Raw genomic sequence first — 22,500 nt, 5'->3', positions numbered from 1 at the left:
TTGCTCCAGCACGCGTTGACAGGTACCACGTATATATCCGTGCTGACAGAACGTGAGTGGATGGGTGGGCGGGAGGGAGGAGGAGGAGGAGGAGGAGGTGGGAGAGGACCCGCCCCCCTTACCTTGACCTACCCCGCCCCCGCCCCGCCCCCGCCCCGCCCTTCTTGCAGGTGATGACTCAGACCTAGTTGGCCTCCCCCTGCCCCTCCCCCCACCCCCCACCGCGCAGTGCCTCCATTTGGCACCTCGACTGACCCCTTGTACCTTGTACTTCGACGCTTTTCCTTGTGCCTGGACCTGACGACCCAAGGGAACAACCCTCCCCCCCTCCCCCTCCCTCCCTCCCTCCCCCTCCCCCCCGGCCATCAGTCCCGTGACGGCGACCTTTAGATATTTTGTTCTGGTGCTCTGTCAGGCGATTTTATTCAGCAAGATGATTCGGGACAAAATGGTTCTCTCCATCTCTCTCTCTCTCTCTCTCTCTCTCTCTCTCTCTCTCTCTCTCTCTCTCTCTCTCTCATCCTTTTTTCATGTATTATTTTATTCTCTTTTCAATTCTCAATCTTTTTTCATTGCCTCTCCTTTCTTCACTCTTTTTCTGTGTTTATGATTCACCATGGTTCACCATGGTCTTGGATCACGTGTTGGACTCGTGATCGACAGCTATTTCTCTCACAGAAGAGCTCAGAGCTCATATATACTGATCTATGGGTAATGCTGTGACCTTACACGCACACCCACACAACCCCCCCACCCACGAGAGTTTGAAGTAACGACTTGCAGCGCAGCGATACTGAAATTATTTCAGCCCTGGGCGGGATTCGAACCCGGACCGCCATTGTGTCAGCCGAGAACTCTACCATTGCGCCACTGAGTCTGTGTGTGTTTGTGTTTGTGGAACAACCTGGATGAGGAAACATTTTGGGTCAACAACGTTAATGAATTTTGTCCATTATATTAGCGAGACCCCCCCGAGTGTAACTCTTATCTTGTGTATTACAGTTAGTTAAATTCAATGAAGTAAACGGAATGCGCGCGCGCGCACACACACACACACACACACACACACACACACACACACACACACACACACACACACACACCAATTATTTTTATCTTGTGCATACTTAAGAACGCAATTATCTTTTGTTATTTTCTGAGCGTAAACATAGGTTAGTTTGCACAGCAACCCACCCCTTCCCCCCACCCCTGAAGGGGGTGGTGCCAAGTGTGAGGGGGGAGGGAGAAGAACGATGCCAGGGGGCCTTGGCAGGAGTGCCTGGGGGGTTAGGGGGTTAGGGAGAAGAGCCTATTGGGATTTGTGTGCGCAGTGGGATGATGTAGGGTGGGGGGAGGTGGAGTTGGGGGCGTTTACGTCATTGGGGGGGTTGCATATCGAGAATGACATAAAGGTGTTCATGGAGGGGGAGGAGGGGAGTATGGAAAGGGGGAGGTGGCAGGTGGCAGGTAAAGAAAAAAAAAGGACATTCGTTAGTTAAAAATAGGTCATTGGGGGAAAAAAGGACAGCTTGGCTTGAGAATTTGTAACTCGTTCATAAATAGGTTAGAACAACTTGGCCGTTTATACCGTTTTATTATTATTATCATTATTATTATTATTTATTTTTTATTTTATTTTTTTCACTTGAGCCATTCACGTCTTACCTCGAGCTGAATAGAATAGTCTGGTGTGAGTTCATATAAAACGCTCAACTTATGGATCAGCAAGTATTCGGAAGAGAACGTTTACCTCAAATGAAACGTTCGCTCTGTTGTCCGTTTGAACAAGTCAACGATAAAAGCATAGTCTCTCTCCAGGAAAACTGTTCTCCTCTAAAATGACCCTAGAGATGACAAATGTCCTAAAAATTGTGTAAGAAATAGCCAAGAAATATATATATATATATATATATATATATATATATATATATATATTTTTTTTTTTTTTTTTTTTTTCTCCCTCTGCATGTTGCCTCCACGGAACTTCCGATGTTGATGGCTTAGCATTAAAGTGCATTGTGGTTGTTAAAAATGTATCGCTATTCACTGGGACCCATTCAGTGTTGTACATATACTGTATATCTATAATATATATGCATATATTATATATATATGTGTGCGTGTGTGTGTGTATGTGTGTGTGTGTGTGTGTTTTATTTCTTTTCACTTTTCTAAGTACATTTTTGTACAATGATCGACCACAGTGCCCTACGGCCTGAAATAGTCCTTTCGTGAGCGACCGAACACTTCTTGGGGAAGGGGGGGGGGACCCTCGCGTGGCTATTTGTATATTTTTTATTTCATTTATTAATGTTTTTATTTTATTATTATTATTATTATTATTATTGTTATTATTATTTTGTCTTATTGGGGATAATACGTAGACTATATGGGTTATTATTTTATTTTTATTCATTTATTTTTTATTATCTTTTAGGAATTAAAACGTTGACTGAATTTATATTTTGTATTTTTTATTCACATGTCTCCTCCTCCTCCTCCTCCTTTTCCCCTAAGGTTAATGAAACCGTCTGGCATTAGCTAGAATAAAATATGTAAATTTCAGCTTCATCGCGATAGTCTCGTATAATTCGCTCGTGTGTGTGTGCACACGCTTACACACACACACACACACACACACACACACACACACACACACACACACACACACACACACACACACCTTAGGAAATAGGAAAATATCGCCTTACACTAGGACACGCTTAACTGCTATCGAACCCAGCACCTTTGCCCTGGGTGCTGTAACAGCCAGCGTGAGTGGCAGTCACCTGTATTCGGCAGGGATGGAGCCGGGGGACTTCATACATACGAATTGTGTGTGTATATACCTAATTGCATTTACATAATTGTAGTACAAGGAAAGCGACGCTTGTCTGATAGTGTCTTATATATTGTGTGTGTGTGTGTGTGTGCGTGCGCACGCGTGTAGGCGTGTACCGAAGGGGAAGGAAGGGAGGGGGAGGAGGTGGGGGGTGGGCGTCTGACGAGTGGGCGGCCCGCAAGGGTGTGGTGCCAGTCGAGACTGCTGGGATGACGTTGTTTGGGAGTTCGTGTTTACCTCGAACTCCCAACTCCCCCCTCCCCCTCCCCTCCCCCCTTTCATCCTCTTTCTCAACCCCCCTCCCCCCTCACCCTCTTCCTATAAGGCGCTGTGCCCGTAAGAATGAATAGGTCCCGATTACTCCCAAGGCGGATGGCACAGAGGTGAAAAAAATCGTCTGCCGGCAGACAGAGCAAGAGGGAAAAGTGCCACCGGGTATGGAGGGGTTTCGTCGAAGGAGACTCGTCCTCCTTTTTATTGTTTTTGGTATTGTTGTGACTCTCTGTTCCCTTGTTTACATTTTTTCCCTTTTCTTCTTTATAGTCCTCCATATGTCTCTCTCTCTCTCTCTCTCTCTCTCTCTCTCTCTCTCTCTCTCTCTCTCTCTCTCTCTCTCTCTCTAGGTTTGCTTCTGCGTATACCTATTTGTGTACGAGTAAATTTTTAATGTAAATGTGTATCCACATAAATGTACACAAGTGTGTACGTACGGCCATATACACATGTACGAACGGAGAGGTAGAGTATATATGGTTCCTAACCTTTACCGTCCCCCCCCCCTTTCCATAGGCTGAGGAAGGTGATGGGGAGAGGGGGAGAAGGGAAAGTGGGTGGAGGAAGAAGAAAAATAAAATAAAAGAAAAATATGACATTCAGGCGAAGATGACTTCACGATGGATATAAGATGTCTTCAGAATATGTGAAATAGAGGTTGTACCTTCCCTTAGGGGATAGGCCGGTGGTTTTGCAGTGGTCCCCGCCTCCCCCAACTCCCCTTAAGGGTGCATAACTTCGCATTGTCACCCAATAATAGGGTTTATCCACTCCCTTGTACCCAGTGTTAGGGTGTCCAGCTTTCTCTTATATGGTACAATTACGAAAATGTCCTTGTCTTTTTTTCTTTCTTTAGTAGTACACAAAGACGAAGGCTTCGTTGGCTCTAGAGATGACTTTTACGGGTCGCGCGTGCGAGTGTGAGGCTTCTAAGATTGAGTAAATGTAGCCTGCCATGAACAAGGACAGGCATGAAAAAAGAAAAACATACGTGTTTGTGTGTATATATATATATATATATATATATATATATATATATATGTGTGTGTGTGTGTGTACATATATGTATATATATGTATGTGTATATATGCATGTGTATATGTATATATATATATGTGTGTGTGCATATATGTATGTATATATGTATATATATGTATGTGTATATATGCATGTGTATATGTATATATATATGTGTGTGTGCATATATGTATGTATATATGTATATATATGTATGTGTATTTATGTATATGTGTATATGTATATATATATATATATATATATATATATATATATATATATATATATATATTGTGTGTGTGTATGTATATATGTGTGTATGTATATATGAGTGGAAGGGCGGTAAGCTAAACACAGAGAACAGTAAGAGTTTTATTCACTGACGTTTCGTCCTTACCAGTACATTCTCGAAGTACTTTGAGAATATCCTGGTAAGGACGAAACATCAGTGAATAAAACTCTAACTTTTCTGTGTTTAGCTCACCGCCCTTCCATTTATTTGTATAAATAAATATATATATATATATATATGTATATATGTATATATATATATTTTATATATATATATATATATTGTGTGTGTGTGTGCGTGTGTGTGTGTGTGTATGTATGTATGTATGTAATATGTGTATGTATACTGACCCAAAAACCTACTCGCTCACCCCGAGATCAGAGCCTGCGAGTGGTAGATGGCTGGCGGCCGCCGAGTGAACCGGAGGAGGCGGGGGCGGGTGGATTCCCCCCTGTCCCCCCCCCCTCCCCTCTTCAGCTTAGTGCCCAATCAGACCTCAGCTCTGCTCAAACGGACCGGAACGAGGCTCCGGAAGGAAGCTGCTACTCCGCTCAGCTGAGCGGAAGGAGGAGGAGGAGGAGGAAGAGAAAGGGAGGGTGGAAGGGAGAGGAGAAGGAGAGGATTTTGGTGATGGTACAAATGTTGTCCCCTCCACCACTGTGAATCTCTTAATTTATATTTGTTTATTTATATATTTATTTTGTTTTTATTATTTTTATTTAGTTAAGATGCCATGTGATTCACTTGGGGGGGGGTCTCGACCGATAGGGACCAACTTCAGCAGAGTCTGCTCCTTTATCTGAATAAAATGCTCTATTCGTGGCCTGAACAAAATATATTAAGTCAATCACTGTTCAAGGGAGTAGTAGTGAATACAGTAACAAACCAAACCTAACCTATCCTAACCTAACCTAACCTAACCTAACCTGACCTAACCTGACCTAACTTAACTACTTGTGAAGCTTTGTTGCCGTTGGGTTAAAGAGGGAGGGGAAGGGAGGGAGGGGATGTGCAAGGTTGATATTTTCCTTACAAGGATCCATCTCCCAAAGGAGGTCACGACGATGTCTGTAAACGGCAGGATCCCTGAGGTCGCTTCCAATAATGTACTGTCGTGCACTCGTACGTACACGCATGCTCACGGTAGCACATTTGTCTAAAGCCGCTAGTAAGTAGACGCTAGTACTTGCTGCAAGTTAACTTGCCCGGCAAGTAAGTGTTGACACTAGGATAGCTTGGAGGCAAGTTGACTAAATTTCCGTTCACATTGGGCAAGTAGACGGATAGCTTACAAGTCACTAGGATTAGTGGCTACTAAACTAGCCTCATTTCACTGAGGCTTAACGTTACTAACAACCCAGGAAATTGGGAACACAACGCAGGAAGGACATCGTGCGTGACCTTTTAGGGTCACAGGAGGTCAAAGGTTAGGTCAAGTGTAAGAGCAAACCGTTTTCTGAAACCTTTTTTAAGGTCAGGTTTTGCATATTTCATTGTCAAGATGTACGGGAACTACGAAACAAGGCAAAGATGATTTTGCTTTTGGTGTGAAGTAAATTGAACCATTTTTGAAGTTACAACCAGAAAGTTATTTTCACATTTACGGTCGCGATGACCTTGACCTTGCAAGATGGACGTCAGAGGGAAGCATCTCCCAGCTGCCCTTTTTCCAAAAACCATTAACCGTGTCCCCATCTGGAGGTGCAGCCCTGAGGGGCTGGCACACGGTCTCAAGACCAACAACATCTGCTCTCGGCCAACGTAGACGTCAGTCCAAAGTTCCTTTCCAGAGAGGGACTGGGAGGGCCGGGGACCGTTGCCAACCACCGGGGGCTACGGGTTTTCAGTGGGCAAAACTCGTGACAACAATGGTAGTTTTCTTTGTTGATCTTGAGTTTCAAACCGTTGCTTACGAAGGAGACCTTTTGGTTCATAATTAGGTTGGATGCGAAAAAATTATAATAATTATAAATGAAATAAAAATTATAACAGTATAAATAATAATAACTAAACATGCGTAGGTATAGTTAAATAATAAACAAACAGGAAAATGATAAATTGACATAAATAATTATAAATAATAAATTTTGGTCGTCGCATTGTGGGGAACAGTCGTTACACATTAAAGATTTTCGTCTAATGTTGTGAACTTGAAAATCTGGAAGACGACTTCGTTTACTTTATTCTAGACTTCCCTAAGTCTACAATTCAACAACGTGTCTAATATTCGTGTTCTAGGTTTAACTTCTCTTAGCTCGTCATTCAGCTTCTCAGTGCATGACGTAAAGATGATTTGACATTTGGAGATTCGAAGAATATTGTAAAAAAGAGATAAAAAATGTACTTGTGGGAGAGCACTGGCGATTTTCAACTTGTCTCTACTTGTATGTAACTAGGTAGTGTAAGCGTGTAATGTGTTACTAGTAAACCGAGACTTCGATAACATACAGAAACTTCGGAAGGTGAGAGCAGCTCCAGGAAGACGAAGGTCTTCGTGCATGATAGGTCGATGATGGGTCCTGTGTCCACAAGAGCCATCGAAGTCCATGGAAGAACAGATCCACCTTAAAGAGAGCAACTCCAGAAAGAGAGGAAGGTCTTCGTGCGTGATAGGTCGATGATGGGTCCTGTGTCCATAAGAACCATCGAAGTCCACGAAAGAACAGATCCACCTCAAAGAGAGCAACTCCAGAAAGAGAGGAAGGTCTTCGTGCGTGATAGGTCGAGGATTGGTCCTGTGTTCATAAGAACCATCGAAGGCCACGAAAGAACAGGTCTACCTCGAAGGCGCCTTTGGGGTCAGCGATGTTCACTTGATCTCCTGTAAGAAGCTCACTGGTGTTCACACACGTGTTCAGTCGGCGGAGACGTCTCTTACCGCCACGCAGACGATGACTCATGGAGTAATGAACGGTAATAGTAATGTCCGTGGTAATATAATTACCAGAGCAATATCTCGTGCTTACTTCATCCAGGAGAGGTATTAAAAAAAAAAAAAAAAAAAAAAAAAAAAAAAAAAATAATAAAATATATATATATATATATATATATATATATATATATATATATATATATATATACGGACAAGAATAATGATGTAATGAAAAGAAAAATAGAAATTATTTATTTGTATGTGGACGTGACGCCCACTTTTTAGGGGCGTCCCCATGCCCACGCCCTCGCCCACCGCGTCATACGATTTCAAGAGTATTTTTGTCCCCATTCACACGGGCCTCCATTCTACCTCGGTGTGCGCCTACGCGAGCGCACACTCGTCTACCAACGCACTGTGTAGGCACGTAATCGCAGGAATGTTGTACAGTAGGAGCTAAAAGTCTTGTCGCTTCCTCTCGAATGAACTACGCAAGACATACCTTCCTTGGCGTCTTTTATTCCTTTTTATTTACTTGTTTATTTATTTATTTATTTTTATGGAATGCAATTGAAAGGGAGGGGACTTTTTTGAGTGTGCGGTGAGGCGAGATACTTCACACACACACACACACACACACACACACTCTCTCTATCTCTCTTCAACGGGTTTAACGGTATTTAACGTGTCTCATTGCCAGTCTCTACCTGTATCTCTCCGAAGTCTTCACACACACACACACACACACACACACACACACACACACACACACACACACACACACACACTCTCTCTCTCTCTCTCTCTCTCTCTCTCTCTCTCTCTCTCTCTCTCTCTCTTCAACGGTTTTAACGGTCTTTAACGTGTCTCATTGCCAGTCTGTCTCCTTGTATCTTTCCCATGCCTTCTCACTATATATAAAACACAGGCAGACTGGCTCAGACCAAGGCCAGCGTTGTGAGGCCTTGTTCACAGATTTGGGATGAGGATGGGAAAATTGAGGTGGGGTGGGTTTTGGCGGTCGGCAGGGCAAGAGGACGGATGGGGGTGGGGGGATGGGGGAAGAGGGGGGAGCGGAAGTAGGGTGATGGGGGGAAGGGGGGAACTCAGCTTTTGAACAGGGTGCCAAAAACTGTGTGTGCGTGCGTGTGCGTGCGTGTGTGCGTGCATGCGCAACAGGGAGGGAGGGAGAGAAGATTGTTAGCTTTTATGTGTGGGAGTGGCCCAGTAATGAGATGGATGTGGGATGAGGGAGTGCCGGAGGGGATGGGGGGAGGGAGTGATGGGAGTGGCCGGAAGGAGGATGTGTGGGGGGAGGGGGAGGAGGGGGAATTGTTATCAAGGACGAACGGGCGGGCAGCCTTGTGGGGGAGGGGGAGGTGAGGAAAGGCATAGGTTTGGGAGGTAATTGGGTGGCTGGGGGAGAATGGGGGAGGTGAGGGGGGAAAGAGGGGAGGGTAGCTTTACATTATGGCTGTGACGTACCTGAATCCTTGTGGAGTGTTAAACTTCAGTCTATTTATTTGTTTGATTATTATTATTTTTTATTATTATTTTGTTTTTATTCGTTTATCTGATTATTTGTTTATGTTTTATTTATGTAGTTTATTAGGAAGCTCGCTGGCTGAGCGGGTTAGGGCGTCGTTACTTGGGGCGAAGGTCGAGGGGATGGCGGTTCGAATCCTGCCACCGGCGAAGTTGAACGACGCTACAAAGTCCTCTGTGAGGGGCACCGTCCTAGTCTTCCGATAAGGGGGAGTTTGTAACGTTAAGCCATATCATCATCACCATTATTTTTATTTTATTTATACATTTATTTTTGTATTGATGGGGACCGGGGTTCGAGTCCCCCCGATGGCCGCCATTGACTGTCTGACTTAACACACAAGGAATACGTGACTGCTTCGGACGCTGGGAAGCTTCTCTTCGTAGAACTCTAACAGTTCTCGTGAACTCAGCACCTGTCACACGATCATTCTCCCCCCCCCTCTCTCTCTCTCTTCTCTCTTCTCTCTTCTCTCTGTATCTCACTTTCTTCCTTGCTCTCTTTCTCTCCTCTCTCTTCTCGCTCCCTTTCTCTGTCTCTATCTGTCTCTCATTTTCTTCCTCTCTCTCTCTCTCTCTCTCTCTCTCTCTCTCTCTCTCTCTCTCTCTCTCTCTCTCTCTCTCTCTCTCTCTCTCTCTCTCTCTCTCTCTCTCTCAGGGTGCAATACGGGCGCTCATCCCCCCCTGGACCACCACTTCTCTTAGACAACGTTAAGTATGTAAAGCCGTGAGAGAGTGAGGAGGAGGAGGAGGAGGAGGAGGAGGAGGCGGCGGCGGCGTGAGAGGTGAAGGACATAAGTGAAGGAAGAGGAGGGCTTAAGGAGTGTGGAGGGAGGAATGTGGTGGAGGGAGAGGGAGAAGATGAGGATAGAGGAGGGAGGTGAGGAATTAATGAGAGGAGGAGGTAAGTTGAGGGTTTCTCTCTCTCTCTCTCTCTCTCTCTCTCTCTCTCTCTCTCTCTCTCTCTCTCTCTCTCTCTCTCTCTCTCTCTCTTTGGTAACCAGCGCTTCTGTCCCAGGGGGACAAGGGCAGATCGAAGAGGTGGTGGTCAAAGGGAGACTTAAGGAGGGAGTCTAGTCTCCAGTCATAACAATACTGCGTGACTCTGGTCCGTAGGAGTGTCATTAAGGTCCAAAAAATTGTGATTACGTAAAACTCAACGCGTCTGTACTCCATACAAGATTAGAGAAGTCGATGGGTGACGTAGGTGGAGGGGGAGGAGGATAAGAAGATGATGATGAGGAGGGAAGAGGAGAAGAGGAGGAGGAGGAGAAGGGAAGGAAAGATGGAGGGAATATAAGGAAAATGGAGGGAATGACAAAAGGAGCATATGACATTCAGAGATGTGGAGTATGTGTGGAGGGTCGGGGAGTGGAGGAGGTGGAGTATGTGTGGAGGTTTGGGGATTGAAGGAGGAGAGGGGCAACGGTTAGTGGAGTGGAGTGGAGTGGAGGTGGTCAGGAAGTTATGACGATGGGAGGTGCGAGGAGGAAGAAGAGGAGGAGGTGGGGGAGGAAGAGGAGGACGTGGGGGAGGAAGAGGAGGAGGACGTGGGGGAGGAAGGAGAGAAGGAGGTGGGGGAAGGAGTGATGAGGAGGAAGAGGGAAAGAATGGAGGAGGATCTGGTTGGGTAGGAGGAGGAGGGGGAGGGGGAGGTGAGTGATGCAATACTGTGCAATAACTGCGAAGGAGTGAATGAGAGAGTGATGTAATATGGTAATTTGTCGCCCAAGAGACGCACGCACGCACGCACGCACACACACACACACGCCCACGCGCGCACAAACACACCCACGCGCACATACACACGTACACACACACACGCGCGCGCGCACATACAAACGCGCGCACACACGCACATACAAGCGCGCGCACACACGCACACACATACACGCACATACGCACACAACACATACACACGCACACAACACACGCACATGCTCACAACACACGCACATGCTCACACACACGTACATACACACACACACATGCTCACACACACACATGCTCACACACACACACGCACATGCTCACACACGCACATGCTCACACACGCACATGCTCACACACGCACACACACGCACACACACACACACACACACACACACACACACACAGGTGTGTGGTGTGTGAGTGGTCTCAGGCTGGGTGGTGTCTGGCTGTCTCGACAGAGACTGCAGCAGATCCGAGGTGAATACACACACACACACACACACACACACACACACACACACACACACACACACACACACACACACACACACCTCTTCAGCTGGACAAAATAGTCGTGTATAGTTGGTTCATCATCATAGCAAGTACTCAGAATTGGTGATCGACTGCAAGACCTCCGGCCTCTTGGGGGGACGATATAGCCTCAGTATAGAACAGTCTTAAAGACATTGTGGCGCTGCCCTACCTGGCTCCCGCGTCGGAATAAAATGTGAATGTTCGCCGGAAAAAAAAGTATATATATATATGTATATATATATGTATATATGTACATATTTATATATATGTACATATATGTACATATATATTTATATATATGTACATATTTATATATATGTACATATATATATATATACATAAATATATATGTACATATATATTTATATGTATATATATGTATATATGTATATATATATGTATATATATATATATATATATATATATATATATATATAATATGTGTGTACATATATTAATAATGATGATGAAAAAGTAAAATATATAAATAATGAATAAAATTGATAAATAGATAAAAAGACGTTATGATCGTAAGCATAGGCTTAAGCTATGGATGAACAGTGGAGGCCTTCATGATGTGGTCCTGCGGGCGGATATCCGATAGAATCATCTCTCCTCTGGCCCTCTCCGAAAGCCATCATCGGCTGGGAGATGCTACCCCGAGAGGTCGGAACTCGATCTCCGGACTGAACTCAAGACCACGCGGTTTTTTTCTTTTCTTTTCCATCACTTTTAAAAACAAAGCTGAGAGCCGGTGACAACTCCTTCAAACCGTTGATATAGAAGTGCTGCCACCCAAGGAAAACGAGACGTCAGGCCAACTTTTCTTCCCAGTTGTCGGCCGATTTATTTATTTTTTTTTTTTTTATTCTATTTTGCTTTATTTTTTGAGGGCAAAAAGACTAGAAGCAATCGTTGATGGATAATCACTTATTTGGATGATTCGACTTAATTTGTCAACCCAATTGTGGAAGCATAATTCTGTGTGTGTGTGCATGTAAAAGAGAGAGAGAGAGGACATAGGTGTATATGTGATTCACCATGGTCTTGGATCACGTGCTAAGGTCGTGATGGGCAACTATTGATCCTACTGGATGATTTTAGGCTGAGATTATTGACATCTAAGGGAGACACCTCCACTTGTCCGTAATTTATTTTTTTCCCTAAAGTATATATTTTTTCTTCTTCTGTGTTTTAATGATTTGATTTCTGTGTTCCAGAACTGTGGTTTCGTGGCGATATTTCCGGGACACGCTCAGCGAAGTTCACCACATCGGCTCGGGCCTGGAAGCCATGGCCCTCAAGTCAACCATAGACCTCACGTGTAACGACTACATCTCCAGCTTCGAGTTCGACGTTTTCACCAGGTCAGTCGGAGGCTCTGTGAGGTCGCTGTCGTCTGCAGGAGGAGGAAAGGGCACCTGGAGGATGGGTCCTTTATCAAAGGATTACAAAGGATTACAAAGGCGGAGCATGCTGACAGGAGACCTTTTGGTCCATAACTAGCTCGGATGCGAAAAGAAATATATAATAACGATAAATAAATAATAAAAAGAAATATATATAATGATATGAATAATGATAAATGAATGCATGGGTATAGTTCAATAATAAACAAACGGGTAAATAATAAATAATAATAAATTGACAGATAAATAATAATAAATGAAAATCAAGCAGATAATAAACAGACAATAACAAACAAATAAACAAATGTACAACATTTTGCTTGTTGAAGACTTTTCTAAATAAAAAAAAAATTAATAAATAATAAAATTCTTTATTGGTCACGTAAATTACATGAAATTTGTCTTGTGTGTTTTCATAAGAAATCGAGGGCAATCATATATAGATGAGCTACTACAGTCTTACAGTGGTTATCAAAATCTCATTTACCCAAAAGCTAGAGAAATACAAAAAAATACCATCAGAGTTTCAAGTACACAGACATAGAATACAACCTCTAAGCTGTTTATACATCTCGGAATAGATAAGGAAGGGACATTAGGATAGGGTATCCAACGGAGTACCATTTAAAGTCTTTCTAAGTACAGGAATTAGATTAATTAATTAATTGGGATGCAGTATTGAACATGCCTATGCTGTGTTCGATAGTGTTTGAACTCTGCTTGTAGACCATCTTGTTGGTACTTGTCATTTTAAATCACTTTAAGTGGTCTTTTGTCCAATGAACGCCTCTCCTCCATGTGATCAAAATGGTGACCTTTGAGTGTTTTTTTTTTTTTTGTTTTTTTTTTTGTTTTTTGTTTTTTGGGGGGGGGGGTGATCTCCGTTGAGACCTAGACCAATATTTTTCTTTCTCCTGAACCTGCATCTGGGATGAATTAAATCTTCTGGAATTAGCCCGAATTGTAATAGTTTAATATGGAGTCTATCACTGTATTAGAGAGGTAAGAGAAAATGGGGTTGTGGGTTTTATCCATTTTCTCCCTTATTAATATGTTCTCCTTATCTTCCTCCTCCATGCATCCTTTCTCCCCCTCCTCCATCTTGTTTTTCTTCTTTGAGAATCTTTGGTTTTCACCATAAAACAGGTATTGTTGTGTCCTGTTTTCATCACACGTAAACTCTTCAGCCAATGTCTTGCTCCTGAATATATTCTGAACCTCTTAACTTGATGGAGGGTTGATAGGATTTGATAGCATGTTGTTGCAACAGCCCTTGCCATCCTTGTCATGAGAACGTGCCTGGAGCTGAATAGAATTGCCTTTGTTAGCCAGAACTATGTTTAGACTGTGTCATCAAAAGGAAGGAAGGAAGCTGATGTGCATTTGCTCCCTGTTCCTCTCCCTTGTGCTCGCGCGCACACACACACACACACACACACACACACACACACACACACACACACACTTTTACACACACATACTTAAACAATACACACACACTTGAACAACAACACACACACACACTTGACGGCGCAGTGGTAGCGTTAGCGGCCGCCACTACGGTGGCCCGTGTTCGAATCCCGCCCAGGGCTGAAATAATTTCAGTATAGCTGCGCTGCGAGTTATTACTCCAACTCTAGTGGGCGGGGAGTTGGGTGTGTGTGTGTGTGCGTGTAAGGTCACGGCATTACCCATAGATCGGTCATATATGAGCTCTCTTCCGGGAGGGAAATAGCTGTCGATCACGAGTCCAACACGTGATCCAAGACCATGGTGAACCATGGTGAATCACATGAACGAACCACCGAGCTGTCAACTAGAGTTCCGTAGGCTGCCGAAGAAGACGAAAATTCTCAACAGTGCAAGGAAAGCAAGAGGCCTGGGTTGTATTGAATGGGAGGGGGGAGCATTTGTGGCTGCCCTGAATGATCTCTGTGCATATAGTGAGAAAATGCAAAGGAGTCCAGGCGAAAACGCAGAGCCCTCTGGAGGCGCTATGCCGAAACTAAATGTAAATAGAGGCTTTGAGATCCCAAAGGGGGATTGGTAGGTTGTACGGCGATGTCCTATTTTCTGTCTTTGGTAAATACGAAAAAAGAAATTTGAGTCGAATCATAGACATGGAAAGGGAGTTGAATATAAATAGAAACTCGTGGGAGAGAGAATTCATGGAACTAAGGGAAGAAATTGCGATTTTAAGGGAAGACTATTTTGAAGTCAACAAAAATGTATGTGAACTAAAGAAGAATTCCGAAATAAATAACGAGTTAAGTGAAATAAAAGAACTAATTGAGGTTAAACGTGAAAATGAGATGAAAAACAATGATACTACCAATAGTGAGAATTAAAAAAAAAATGGTAAATCTCAAAATACATGTCCGAAAGAATTGAAGAAAACTTAGATGAGAGGAAATTTTGCAGAAGATTAAGAAATGGAATGAAAACTGAGAAAACGAAGAGATAGCTTTTAAAGAAATAGTACAACAACAGGTGCAGGAAAATGCAAAGGACACAATTATTCAAGTAATCAAAGAAAAAGCAAATTGGGTAAGAGATACAGCCGATAGAAAAAAGTGTATTGTAGTATATGGTCTAAAGGAGAAAAACATTGTTTGGTTAGGTACTTGAGAGAAAAAGAAGAAAAAGAAATGGGAAAAACAATTCTAAAAGAAGTAAAAGATGATGGCCATGAAGTAGAAAAAGAAATAAAGGAAGTATATGGAATAGGACATTCTAAAGAAAGAAATCTACCCCTAAAGATAAAGCTAAGATCACAAATGTCAGCAGAAGACATACAGGCAAAATCGGGCAAGAAGATACAAGGGATTCATTAAACAAGATGCTGAAGGATGGAGGTAACCTGGTACTTATGGGAGGTTTTAACTACAAGGAAATGTGTTGGGAAGAAGTGACAGTGAAAGGCGGAGAGAATTTATGGCGAAATGTATTACCTGACATGACCATAGAACATAAAATGACACAATGGGTAAATGAAAATACCAGATATAGAAGTAATGAAGAACCATCAAAACTAGATTTGATATTTACAACAGAACCTGAAATTGTGGATAAAATTGAATACAAGACACCATTTGGAAAGAGTGACCACATACTAATAGAGGAGGAAATATATAGAGAAATGAGAAATACAGAAAAGACGGTACAGCAAAATGGACTTTGGGAAACTTAAGAAATTCTCTCAAAATGCAAATTGGGAAAACTTTTTCAAAGAAGAGTCACAAATGGAAGAGAAATGGATGTTTTTGATGGAAATTTATAATGGAGAATAAATATGTACCAAGACAGAAACAGGAAAAGGTGTACATTAAGCGCTGGTACAACAGAAGATGCAGTGAGATGAAAGAAAGAAAAGATAAAGCTTGGAAAGGATGAAAAAAATGTATATCAACCATAGAAATGAATGTGTAAAAATGTGCAGAGAGGAAAAAAGAAAATACGAAAAAGACATAGAAAAAATGTAAAGATCACCCCAACTATTCTATAGATATGTGAATGGTAAACTCAATAAACAGGAAATGGCGAAACTACACCAAGGAAATACAGAATACACAGAAGATCTAGAAATGGCCAAAGTCATGAACAATCACTTCAAGTTGTTTTCACTAGAGAAAGTACAGCATTGGGATGAAGGAATTGAAGTACGATCACCCCCCATGAGGGAAATAGAAATGATAAATCAAATAATGAACCTTGATGTCAGGAAATCACACTGCCCAGACTGAAGTGCAAATTGGATACTAAAAGAATGTAAAGAAGAATTAATGGACAAATATAACATAAGTTACTCAAGGAAAAATACCAAAGAACTGGAAAAATGCCAATATTGTACCAATATATAAAGGACAGTGGCGGCGCCAGGGGGGGGCTTTAGCCCCCCCATAAAAATGGCCAGCCCCCCATTAGCCCCCCCCCAACTGAAATGAGCAAATTGAAAATTTAAAACACTCGTTGAAATAATTTTATTAAGTGGAATTTTTAATTGCCAGGGCTAAAGATTTGTCAGCCATCAGTGCTAGCCCAACCATTAACCCCCTCCCCTTCTGAAATGAGGATAATATATGTGTATTATCATATTACTATTAGCCCCCCAAAAAATTTGCTCAGCCCCCCCCTTAGCCTCCCCAACTAAAAATTCCTGGCGCCGCCGCTGATAAAGGAGAAAACAAAGAAAAACCAACACATTACAGACTGGTCTCCCTTAAAAGCACTGTATCCAAAAATTGTGAGAGAATTATTAAGAATAGATAAGTAAAACACCTGGAAGAAAATAAACTCAAGACAATTTGAATTCAGACTGGGAAGATCATGTGCCACAAACTTAATCTGTTTCTTTTCAAGACTGATAGATATAATACAAGAAAGGGATGGATCTGATTGTGCTTTGCTAGACTTACACAAAGCCTTTGACAAAGTACCACACAAAAAATTATTAAAAAAAAAAAAAAAATAATAATTAAATGTAGGAATACAAGGTAAGTTACTAAACTGGATGGAGGATTTCTTGTATGGCAGAAAAATGAGAGTAGTGCTCAGAGAAAAGAATTCAGCTTGGGAGGAAGTGATTAGTGGAGTTTCACAAGGATCGGTATTGGCTCCAATAATGTTCACTATGTGAATGACATGGATGAAGATGTGGATTGTTACATGAGCTTCTTTGCAGATGATGCTAGATTGCTGAGGAAAGTGAATACTGAAACGGATTGTGAATCACTACAGAAGGACCTAAACAAGGTTTGAAAATGGAGCCAAAAGTGGGAAGTGGACTTCAACATAAATTTAGCATAATGGAGTTTGGAGAAAGTTTAAAAAAAAAAAAATAAAAAAAAAAATAAATATATATATATATATATATATATATATATATATATATATATATAATCAGGACAATATAAAATTGGAACAAAGGAAGTAAAAAAAGTGGGATCTGAAAAAGACTTGGGAGTATTATCTCGAATGACATGTCCCCTGATAAACAGATAAACAAAAGTGTCTGAGAATCTTACAACTTGTTAAGATCAGTAAAGGTGGCTTTTACCTATTTAGACAAAGATATGGTTAAAAAAAATACTGGTCACTTTGATAAGGCTTATACTGGAGTATGCTGCAACACTATGTTTACCGATGTCAAAAAAGAATATAAAGGAAATTGAAGGAATCCAGAGAGCAGCCACAAAAATGGCCCCAACACTTTCAAACCTGTCATATGAGGAGAGACTGGCTAAATTGAATTTACTGACTTAGGAACAAAGAAGAGAAAGAGGCAACCTGCTGACCGTTTACAGAATCATGAAAGAGAGCAACTTGTTAAATTAGGATAAGAGAAATACAAGGGGATATGATAAGAAGCTCAAAAAGGATAGTTATAGAAGAGACCTGAAAAAAAATTGTTTTTTCACACAGAGTGGTGGATATCTGGAACAAACTGGATAAAACAATACTGTAGTGTGTGTAAAAACTATACGGTACACAAATTTAAGACCAAACTAGACACAACGAGATAAGACAGGACACCACGAGCATAGCTCCCCTTCCCACAAGATACAACTAGGTAAATACATACACACTTAATCTCTCTCTCTTCTTTATTCTCTTTCACACACATACACATGCACACTCACACTCTGTCTTTTTAAGAAATATACAGTAATGACCTGTGTTGGGGGAATACTTTTATTTTCTTTTTTATACCAGGCTTTAGTTGTTTTAACTTGTTAAAAGTATGATTACATTTTTATATTAGTTTGAATTGTGTGGAACCAATGACAGGCACATGTGAGGGTCATGCGAGTTGGACAGGAGAACTGCCAATTTTCAAAACCCGTCAATCCTCACAACTCCACCAGGAACCAATACACTTGGTGTATTAGACTGGGCCCAAGATCTCTCCCTATCAACTTCAACTTCAGCTGTATTGTTTGCACATTTACACTCACAGAGAGCTGACAAGTGGTGACTGCTTTCAGTGAGTGACGTAGAAATGGTTCCATTTTAATACAACACAAACATCAGTCCAAAATTTTGTTCACAGAAAGATCTGTGGAAGATCTTGAGGACCATTGCCAGCCACTATGGGGCTGTGAGTGTTATTGGAGCTTCAGGCAACAGTTTATTATTATGTAAAGTGTGTAGTCTCTAGGCCTGATGCAAAGACCAAATACTCATCTCCTTGTGGAGATAGGGATGCCTTGCGTCTGGGTCCGGGTAGGTGTTTCCTCCTGCATTTTTCTCTCTACTTTCCTGTATGGCAGTAGAGCCTCCTTCAGGCATGTTATGGTAAAACTCAGACATTTACAGCCTACCATCTGCACCACACCCATCCATACAAAAACACGTTCACTGTCAGATCACAAAACACTAAACTCCCTATTCCATCAAACTCGTACAGACATCACCACAGAAAAATCCCTCTCAAGAAAAAAGAACAACAACTCTAGCACATCTACTGTATGTTCTGATCACCATCCAGCACTGAAACAAAACTAACACAAAATAGGCCTGCCCACAGAAACAAACTGCCCCAGATGCAGCCATCGCACATAAAACACCAACCATATTATCTTGCATTGTCTCATCCTGTCTAAACCTTAGCAATAACTCGGTATTTCTTGGATGACATGTAGACAAGTCTGGTGTTGCTGCTAGGAGCCATGGGTCTTATGCAAAAGTGATCTTTGTTAATTAATTGATTTGAAGTTTGTGTCACCAGACTACATCATTGCCATCTTTCTCTTACAGATTGTTTCAGCCGTGGCCAACGTTGCTTAGAAATTGGCAGATTCTAGCTGTCACACATCCAGGCTATGTAGCGTTTTTAACGTACGATGAAGTCAAAGCCAGACTACAGAAATATATAAATAAACCAGGAAGGTGAGTTGCACACAGGGTGATGGTGAGGCTTTTGTATGTTTATTTCTGACTTAAGTCAGTGACTGGAATTATGGATTGTGAGTAATAATTACAAAGGATTACAAAGGCAGAGCATGCTGACAGGAGGACTTTTGGTCCGTATCTAGGTCAGAAAGTGAAAAAAAAAAAAAAAATCATGATAAATAAATGAATAATCTTGATAAATAAATGAATAATCTTGATATATAAATGAATAACCTTGATAAATAGAAGAATAATCTTGATGGAGTGTATGTAGTGTGAGGGTTTTCATTAGGATAAACATGTGAACAGGAAACCATAATGTGACAAAATGAGAAGATTGTGGGAAGTGTTCAACAAAGGGATGGAGAGGCTGGAAGATGGTGATATTAGATGATATGATTATGAGAAGAGGTGGAAAGAGCAACAAAAAGTTTGAATAGATGATGCAACATTTGAGTTCTAAGAAAATTGGAAATAATCTAGGACTGTAAGAGTTTAAGTGCCAGTAGTACAACAATGTTGAATTCAGTGTTGTTAGGACAAGAATGAAAAGACTTGAATGTGAATGTACTTAGAGAATTAAGAGGAGGGATGGTACTGGATCATGTATTGTGGAAGTAAACTAAGGTTTGTAAAGTGTGTTGTGTGAATAAAACATTGGTTGATCAATAGGGCATAAACATATATATATATGAAACCTTATCACCAGCATTCCTGGAATATAAACTTAGGTCCCTTTTATACGAGGCAAATACATTACTGTCAAGGTATCTGAGCCTTGTCTGGAAGGTGTAATAAGAAAAAAATAAAAATGGAGAAGAAGGAAATGTGTAAAGGACTTGCCAGGGGGGGGGGGTAAATGTGCTGGTACATGATAGAAATGGACCGAGTACATTGTCCAATCTCTGTACAGTAAACCCTCGATATAACAGACAATATGAGGACGGGTCTGATGTTACATCCAAAGATTTGTTATAACCCAGGATCTGTTATATCCGACGGAAATACCGGACAGATCTGTAATATCCTGAAGTTTGTCCGGTATTAGAAATTAGTAGTAGAAATTACCGTAAACCCTTGATATAATGGACGATATGGGGACGGGTCTGTTGTTATATCCAAAGATCTGTTATAACCGAGGATACCTCGCTATAACAAATAAAAATTTGTTATAGTGAGGGTTTGTTTGGTCAGATTTTTTGTCCATTATATCTGATATAAGGTATATCGAATTCCATTATATCTAAGGTTTACTGTGTATGAAAAACGCTTGAATTTTTTTTTATGTTATGTCAATATTTCATTTGGTCCAGATCAACAGTTGACATCCCTCAGGTGTGGAAATAAATGTTCCTATGGATATTTGGGCAACCTGTCATTTCTCAGAATTACAATTTTGAGAATTTATTTTATAATGCAGAAAAAGTGTAAAGATGAAAACATAGTTCCATTATGAAGATTTTCCTTATCTTACCCAATGTAGTACTCTGTGTTATCAATAAGCACAACTAATTAATTTTTTTATTCTCTTTTATCATAGTTATGTGTTTAGATTATCGTGTACAAGGCTGGGCCAATGGGCGATTGGCTACGTCACAAGTGAGGGCAACATTCTCCAAACAATACCACAAAACAAATCTCTATGTCAGGCACTGCTAGATGGGCATAGGGAGGGATTGTAAGTATTTGTTATTATTCCTCTTTCATTTACTGTGGTTGTGATGGAACATCATGGCTATGCATTTCAAGACGAGCAGTCACATTTCTAGTTGCGTCACTGGTACGCTACTACAAATTGATCTAGCTGTTTCTAATGAAATTTGTTAGCAAAAGGATAGTAGGACCATCACTATACTATAATTTGCCAAAAATTATGTACGTAATTGTAAACTGTACAACAAAGGAGCTATGCCGATTATGTTATTTCAATTGCTGCTGAGGATTTATTTATTTATTTATTTATTTTAATTGTTTCTGTTTTTATTTTCTGCAGCTATTTATATCCAGATGGTAGAACTTTTAACCCAGATTTGTCCTGGGTCGTACAAGCAACCCCAGAGGACCACATTAAGGTGAGTTGTAACTTTTATTTGCTTTGCTTGTTTACCTCTCACACCAGCTGACAAAAGATGTAGATCAGCCCTGTGCAACCTGCGGCCCTCAAAGGCTTTCATTGCGGCCCTTTCTCCTAAAAATAAATAAGCTATAATGCGGCGGCCCTCAGAGAGAGGGTAGCCTTTCATTTGCTAATTAATGGTCAGGAAAATGTCTGTGTTTAATCATTCTTATGATAATGAACCCAGTTAACCAATAATAAGTAATTATTTATGTTTGTACATTATAATAATAAGGTATGGTAGCTTTTCATTTGCTCATTTATAGTAAGGAAAATACACTTGTTTCGGACAATTCTTATTTTTGTGATCCCAATTTAAATAAAATCAGTAACAAACTACTTATCTATCTTTATCAGTATAATCTCACATAATATGTCTTCGATCGTAGTAAATAACATGAAATAGTAAGGTTATGTGGCCCTCCATACCAACAGAGTAGTGACTAGTGGCCCTTTGGGAAAAAAGGTTGCATACCCCTGATGTAGATTATAATTTTCTCTTGGTAATGAACTAGAGTGAGGTGCAGTTGGCTTTGAAGCGATCTTATCCGAGCTCTCTCGATTCCTTCTTGAACTGTTACTGGCTTTGTAAACTTGCTCACACTAATTGGTGTACTCAAAGTTATTTATTTATTTTATTTATATATTTATTTATATATACGGGAGGTACTAGGATGAGAGGGAGAGAGGAGGGCAGAGGGGAGTGGAAGATATAGGAAGTGAAATGGATGGGAGTGGTTTCTATGCCTTTTTCTTTTTGGCTACCCCCCGTGTAGGGGGAAAAAGCCTTTGGTATATGTATGTATGTATTTATATATTTGTATATATATTTTTCTATTTATTTTCATTTCTTAAATTTTTATCATAGATTTTTTCTTGTATATTTTATTTATTGATTTATTTATTTATCTAATCCCTTGGGGGATTAACAAGTTTAATGAGAAATAGACATTTGGGAATAGATGCTAAAAGGAGATTGTATGAAGGGGTGATTGT

General features: G+C 41.0%; 1 protein-coding gene across 4 annotated transcripts in view; it reads left to right on the top strand.

Moving 5' to 3' along the window:
• Cbl (E3 ubiquitin-protein ligase CBL) overlaps window positions 1–22,500 on the top strand; it is a 191,273-nt gene that overhangs the window by 112,582 nt on the left and 56,191 nt on the right. For all 4 annotated transcript variants that reach the window (XM_076185870.1, XM_076185876.1, XM_076185865.1 and 1 more), the window contains exons 3-6: window positions 12,309–12,455; window positions 19,254–19,385; window positions 20,929–21,066; window positions 21,382–21,460. In XM_076185870.1, coding sequence (XP_076041985.1) covers window positions 12,309–12,455; window positions 19,254–19,385; window positions 20,929–21,066; window positions 21,382–21,460 — 496 coding nt within the window. The remainder of the gene's footprint in view (window positions 1–12,308; window positions 12,456–19,253; window positions 19,386–20,928; window positions 21,067–21,381; window positions 21,461–22,500) is intronic.

Source organism: Oratosquilla oratoria, chromosome 1 (assembly GCF_046742065.1).
Source record: "Oratosquilla oratoria isolate Oo_2021 chromosome 1, ASM4674206v1, whole genome shotgun sequence".
Taxonomy (NCBI): Eukaryota; Metazoa; Arthropoda; class Malacostraca; order Stomatopoda; family Squillidae; genus Oratosquilla; species Oratosquilla oratoria.
The sequence above is the reverse complement of the archived record's forward strand: the minus strand, read 5'-3'. Positions and strand labels throughout refer to the sequence as shown.